The following is a 7376-nucleotide window of genomic DNA, read 5'->3' as shown; positions in this document are numbered from 1 at the left end:
TGATCTGTACTCTGAATCATTAAAATTCTTTTTAATGATTTTTAATGATTCTTTTTAATGCCTATCTATTCGTTGGAAACGATTTCGAGCATTGTATGAAGCTGAAAAGCTTTCAGAGACACCTTTTTGTGGTCTGGTCACTAAATTCAGTGGTGAAGCCATGTGCTGGATGTGTATAATTATTATTGATCAGTAGACTAGTCATATTTAATCATAATGCATAAAACTTTTATTTGACATATATAAATCAATATATTCATACATTCATTGATTTCAGATATAAATATATATCGAGCTTATAATTATAAAGATAATGTTATTAAGCAAACAACAACAGTATATAGGATCTATTTTCGACAGATTATCTTTTACATCACACACGGACCAGGTGTCTACACTGAACGAATATGTGGCAATTAACAATGTGAAGAAAATGGTCATTGGATTTTTCTTTTTAAGAGGGGATAACAGATAACAATCAAATGACTTACTTCTTCCTTTATAGTTCCAGATCTTAAAATATAATTTTATTAGCAAGTGGAGTATTTTTGTTTGGAAAAAAATAAAAGGCTGTATTTCACTTTCCATTATTTATTTTAATTAATTTGCTTGCAGTCTTCGATAATACTAGAATATTAGAACAGATAATGAAGAGAGTACCAGATACGGCATAGAATATTACCACTACATAGTTCATTCCAAACAACACTTTGTTTATAAGACTTAATAATGACAGCCTATTAATTTAAGTACAGAAAATTCTTATCAGTGAATTTATTTTGTCGTAAAAATAGTTTTTATGACTAAGTATATTTTGCTTTTTGTTTTTTTTAATTTTTTTGTATCTAAGATATTTTAAAATGTGTCGTCGTGTAATATGGTGACGAGGTAATAGTGACGCTTAAGTTTTGATTATTCGGAGATCTTTATAGGCAATATAAATATAAATTTTGTTGCTAATTTATTTAATCTTGAGTAGAATTCAGTAGAAACCCCAAGGTTTGTTTTGGTTATTTTTTTAACTCGCGACTTCTATTTCTTAAGTTCAAGTTGAAGGTCTTGTAGTGTCACTAAACAAATTACTCTTGATCTCTTCGATATTTATTAGTAAACATATTAACTCGATTAAGCGCTTAGCGTAATTTTGTTTTGAATATATTAAAATAACTTAAATAAATATATTTAAACATGAAATTTCCAAAAACCGATCAATAATGAGTCATTATCGATTTATTCGACTTGATAAATGTTTTATTTACATGTGCAAGCAATTTTGAATATTTTGTTCTAATATTTTTATTTAAAATTAAAAAATCTGTTGTTTTTGTAATCTTAAATTAATAAATTTTAATTAGTTATTAATTCGAGTGTGTGTTATTTTAAGCAATCACATAGTATTAACTTTGCAATACTAAGCCCGTTTGCTGAGCATCAGTCAGCATGAAAAACGGGTTTCCAAAGAGCCGGGCTTGTTGTGGAATAATTTACAAATTTTTGGGAATTTAGAATGAAATCGGAGGCAAATTAAATGATTGATTTAAGATAGTCTCATTTTGTGGCTTAGAGCTAAAAAATACGGAAATGAAATTTTCTATTTTTATGGTAAATTCAGTATTGTTTAGATATTTTTTATGTTACTGAAATGGATGCGTAATCTGTGTTAAAGTTTGTTTATGTCACAACAAGTTTGTTTTGTTTGTTCTCGACTGGTGCTTTTTGAAAATTTCCAAACAAATTTTGTGTATAAAAAGATGTGAAAGATTTTGTGAATGGAACAGTCTTCAAAAAATTATTGAAGTGAATTAAAAGTAACAAACGAGTAGTAAAGATGCGTTTTTTTATTGTATTTGCCGTCATTGCAGCCATCCTGTGTGCTTTGGCTGTAGCTGAAGAATCAAATCAACAGGAATTGATCAGAAATAAACGACAATTCGGTTACAATCCTTACTATGGAGGTGGTTTTGGTGGCTTTGGTAGACCTGGTTTCGGAGGTGGCTATTACGGACGTCCAGGCTTCGGTGGTGGTTTCTATGGAAGACCAGGATTTGGTGGTGGTTTTGGTCGTCCAGGATTTGGATTCTATGGTTAAAGAAATATAGGATCTAGTACAAATGTTGGTGATAATATGCAAGATACGTTAACGATTAAAAATTAAGATTTGTATAATTGAATAAATAAAAAAAAATATGTGTAATAATTCAAAAAATGAGTATTTCTTAAAACTTATAGCTTTCTGTGTATGTAATATCAGAGCTGTGCAGTAATGATTACATTTGTAGTTAGATTACATTCAATTATAAATTACTGTGTAATTTAATTGATAATTGAATTTTCAGATTATATGTGTAATTTAATTGAAAACCTCAATTACGAATTACAGTATAATCGTAATTTGTAATTTAGTTTCTAAATTACAGGCACAATTGAAATTCAAATTCAAATTTCAAATTACGTGTAATTTGCGAAAATAATCTAGAGAAGAAGAAGCATTGAAACTTCTGAAAGATGATAAACGAATCGAAGCTATGGTTGGATTTTGGGTTGTAAGTGGCCCGCATTTCGTTTGCGCCTTCATTCATAATCTCTTGTTCCATTAGAACTTCAAAGCAGATCAAGAGGCAGAAAAATTTTTTTTTTGTACGCAAGTGGAAATGTGAATATGTTGCATTGTTGCTTTTTTTTCATGAAGTTGTAAATTTAATATTGCTGTTTTTTTTGTATTTCTGTCTTGTACAGTGATCAAAAATATGTATTTAGAAATGTGTATACTTGTTTCTTTTGTTAGGTTGCGGGTGTACTTTTCTATGCTTTTGCTCTATGATATTTGTTTGTTTTGCTTGTATGTTTTTTTTGTTTTGGATTGTAGTTTTTTTTTATGAAATTTAGGAAGGCGTCTATTTTGCATGATTTTATTTTTCTTTTGTTTTAAGCGCTGATATGCATGTGTGTCAGAATGTGTATACATTTTGTTGTATTTTTTGTTTAATTGATTGTACATTTGCTTATGAGTTGGGCGTAAATTTTTTTAAGCAAATTTGGAAAGATCGTTGTTTTTGTGCATCAAATAAATATATGCAAATTTGTAAGCAGTATATGTATGTGTGTACAATGTGTATGCCAATAATATTATTTTATCTGTAATGAGATTATGCCTACATTTATGTTTTAGGAATTATTTTTATTGCTAAGGTCGTGTGCGAGTTAGGCTAAGTTGATGCTAAACCAAATGGGAGATTTTTTGGGATTTTTTGCACTGCACACATATAGCCATTTATCAACACGTATCGACACATCACTACATTATCGGCACAACTTAGAATTTCCCGCATATAGAACGCAACTTAGCCTAACTCGCACACGACCTAAATACCATTTTAAAATTAAAATAACATAAATGGGTAGTAATTTGTAGTTTAAGAATAAAGTTTTTAGACAAAGTCTTATGCTGGATGTATATTTGGTTTTGTATGTGCAATAATTTTTAATTGAATATTTATTAAATGGTTAATTGCGTACAATGTTTAATTTTTCCCTGTTATATATGTACAGTGTTGTGCATAACAGAAGCAACCAAAATTTGCCCATCAAATAAATAAGTTTTTTGTCTACTTTTTACTTTTCATTCAAAAATCTAAATACACAGTTTTATTTGTTATTGTATTAGCTATTATAAAAAAACAACAAAATCTACAATTCTAAATAACGGGTTAAATAATTCATAAAAATAATGAGATATTGCGAAATGCGGCTGTGCAGAACAATAGCAACTTTATTTATTATATTAAATTTTTGTATTATTTTTCTAAATTTTGTACAAAGTCCTTTGCTTTTTATTACTTGGGCACTTCTACGGGTCATAGGTGATATTAAATTGTTAATAAAACTATTTGGAATTTTACACCATTCATCTTTCATGACCTCAAACATTTGGAAACTTTTCGACCCCCAAAGCGATGTTTGAGAATACCAAAATGTTCTCAATTGAATTAAAATCAGGTGTTTGGGCTGGCTAATCTAAAATTGGAATTCCATTTTTCAAAATCCATTTTCTTATCAGCTTTAAGGTGTGTTTTGGGTCGTTATCGTACTGATATACCCGTCGGAGTGACATTTCTCATCCGCCATGGGGTACCATATGGCTTTCTAAAATTTTTTTGTACACATGTTGGGCTATTATTTGATGAATTTCATGAAAAGATCTTAGTCTAAATCCTGAAAAGAACGCTCAAATTATTACTGACCCACGCCCATGCTTCACAGTCGCTTGGCAGTTACGCGAATACAAACGTTTTCTTTTTCGCGACGCACTGTGCACATCCCATCAGAATTAAAGATGTTAAATTTTGATTTATTGCTAAAAAAAATTATTTTGCATTTAGTAAGAGTCTAATTTAAGTGATTCCATGCGAAATTTGATCTAAATGAAGTATATTAATATTAATTAAAAAGAAAAACAAAAATCTATCTCTTTTGCTAATGCTTTTTAGACAACATTGGTTTTTTGACTGGTCTGTAACTTTTGAAACCGGCTTCGAGAGTAAGCCTGCGTACAGTACTAGAGTCAACACCTTGTTTAAGCTCGGCTACGACCTTTTTCAACGACACGAATGGTTGTTTTTTTGTAATTCTTATGATGTTTCGATCAATTCTACAAGTAATCCTAAGAGAGGCTTCACCCAAATAAACGGTTTTAACGGTATTTTGTCAAATTATATTTTTTTATAAGCTGCGAAACAACAAACTAATTAATTTTAAATATTTTGGCTATTTCATTTGAGCACTGCCATTTAAATATTTTTCAATTCTTGCTTCTTTAAACTTCAAAGTATACGTGTCACGAGCCATGATAAAAACATACTTCCATTACCTGATTTAATATTGAACTATTCTGTGTTTTTGTTCTAATTTGCTTAAAAACATAAATCACAGCATAAAAATGCAAAAAATCAAAAAAATATCTTGCTAGAATGCACTTTGGTCATAGATCTATCATTGATCTTGTCTCAGTTGCTATTGTTCTGCACAGCCGCATTTCGCAATATCTCATTATTTTTGTGAATTATTTAACCCGTTATTTAGAATTGTAGATTTTGTTGTTTTTTTATAATAGCTAATACAATAACAAATAAAACTGTGTATTTAGATTTTTGAATGAAAATAAAAAGTAGACAAAAAACTTATTTATTTGATGGGCAAATTTTGGTTGCTTTTGTTATGCACAACACTGTATATGTGTATTTTTATATTTCTGAATATAATAAATTATTTTAATAACTAATTTTTATTAATATCGTCTAGTGATAATATTCATGTATATATGTATAAAATTTTTAAAATTATATATTTCAATATTTTGTAGCAATGTGATAACAATACCAAATATACTTTAAAATTTTGAATTTCAATTAAGTTTGAATTTACTTATTAAAAATATTTGAGAAAAAAATTATCATAAAAAGCTGAGTAATGAGCATGCATTTAAGGGTGGTTTTGCCCAATTATATTTTTTTGTTTTTTGTTTTAAGCTAATGTGTAAACATTTTGTTGTTTTTTTTTTTTTGGTTTGACTGATTGTACATTTGCTTATGCGAAACGTGTGCATTTTTTTTAGCAACTTTGGCAAGATCGTTGTTTTTGTGCAGTATATGTATGTATATACAATTTATGTGCAAATAATATAATTTGTTTTGCTCATAAGGTTTGCCTACATTTGTTTTTGTAACTCATAATATGCATTTTATTATGATTACTTGATTGTACAGCTGATTTAGAAAAGGGAAAATAAATAATTTATCTTTTGCGCTTTCGTTTTATAATATAAGACATTAAAAATATTAACAAATTATATGTTTATAATATTTTAATATTTTTAAGCAATATGATATCAATTTCCAAACAAATTTTGTGTATAAAAAGATGTGAAAGATTTTGTGAATGGAACAGTCTTCAAAAAATTATTGAAGTGAATTAAAAGTAACAAACGAGTAGTAAAGATGCGTTTTTTTATTGTATTTGCCATCATTGCAGCCATCCTGTGTGCTTTGGCTGTAGCTGAAGAATCAAATCAACAGGAATTGATCAGAAATAAACGACAATTCGGTTACAATCCTTACTATGGAGGTGGTTTCGGTGGCTTTGGTAGACCAGGTTTCGGAGGTGGCTATTACGGACGTCCAGGCTTCGGTGGTGGTTTCTATGGAAGACCAGGATTTGGTGGTGGGTTATTCCGTCCAGGATTTGGATTCTATGGTTAAAGATATATAGGATCTACTACAAATGTTGGTGATAATATGCAAGATACGTTAACGATTAAAAATTAAGATTTGTATAATTGAATAAATAAAAAAAAATATGTGTAATAATTCAAAAAATGAGTATTTCTTAAAACTTATAGCCTTCTGTGTATGAATATCAGAGCTGTCAGTAATTGATTACTTTGTAGTTAGATTACATTCAATTATAAATACTGTGTATTTTTGATAATTGAATTTCCAGATTATATGTGTAATTTAATTGAAAACCTCAATTACGAATTACAGTATAATCGTAATTTGTAATTTAGTTTCTGAATTACAGTCACAATTGAAATTGAAAATCCAAATTTCAAATTACGTGTAATTTGCAAAAATAATCTAGAGAAGAAGAAACGAAACGAACCGAAACTATGGTTGGATTTTGGGTTGTAAGTGGCCCGCATTTTGTTTGCGCCTTCATTCATAGTCTCTTGTTGGGTTGCTTGTTTTTGTTTTTTACATTTGGTGTGTAGAAGTGTTCCATTAGAACTTCAAAGCAAATCAAGAGGCAGAAAAATTTTTTCTTTTGTACGCAAATCGAAATCTGAATATGTTGCATTGTTGCTTTTTTTTCATGAAGTTGTCAATTTAATATTGCTGTTTTTTTTTTGTATTTCTGTCTTGTGCAGTGATCGAAAATATGTATTTAGAAATGTGTATACTTGTTTCATTTGTTAGGTTGCGTGTGTACTTTTCTATGCTTTTGCTCTATGATATTTGTTTGTTTTGCTTGTATGTTTTTTTTGTTTTGAATTGTAGTTTTTTTTATGAAATTTAGGAAGGTGTCTATTTTGCATGATTTTTTTTTTCTTTTAAGCGCTGATATGCATATGTGTCAGAATGTGTATACATTTTGTTGTTTTTTTTGTTTAATTGATTGAACATTTGACTTTGAGTTGCGCGTAAATTTTTTTAAGCAAATTTGGAAAGATCATTGTTTTTGTGCATCAAATAAATATATGCAAATTTGTAAGCAGTATATGTATGTGTGTACAATGTGTATGCAAATAATATAATTTTATCTGTAATGAGATTATGCCTACATTTATGTTTTAAGAATTATTTTTATTGCTAAATAGGATT

General features: G+C 28.7%; 2 protein-coding genes across 2 annotated transcripts; both read left to right on the top strand.

Annotated features, from left to right (window-relative positions):
* The first annotated feature begins 1828 nt into the window (after positions 1 to 1828).
* LOC119675994 (glycine-rich cell wall structural protein-like) lies at positions 1829 to 2089 on the top strand. The gene has a single exon (XM_038087216.1). It carries the CDS (start codon positions 1829 to 1831, stop codon positions 2087 to 2089), a length of 261 nt encoding a protein of 86 aa, XP_037943144.1.
* A 3904-nt stretch (positions 2090 to 5993) lies between these two features.
* On the top strand, positions 5994 to 6254 carry LOC119675993 (glycine-rich cell wall structural protein-like). The gene has a single exon (XM_038087215.1). It carries the CDS (start codon positions 5994 to 5996, stop codon positions 6252 to 6254), a length of 261 nt encoding a protein of 86 aa, XP_037943143.1.
* Positions 6255 to 7376: the final 1122 nt, after the last annotated feature.

The sequence above is a fragment of the Teleopsis dalmanni genome, chromosome 2 (assembly GCF_002237135.1).
Source record: "Teleopsis dalmanni isolate 2A chromosome 2, ASM223713v2, whole genome shotgun sequence".
Classification (NCBI taxonomy): domain Eukaryota; kingdom Metazoa; phylum Arthropoda; class Insecta; order Diptera; family Diopsidae; genus Teleopsis; species Teleopsis dalmanni.
The sequence above is the reverse complement of the archived record's forward strand: the minus strand, read 5'-3'. Positions and strand labels throughout refer to the sequence as shown.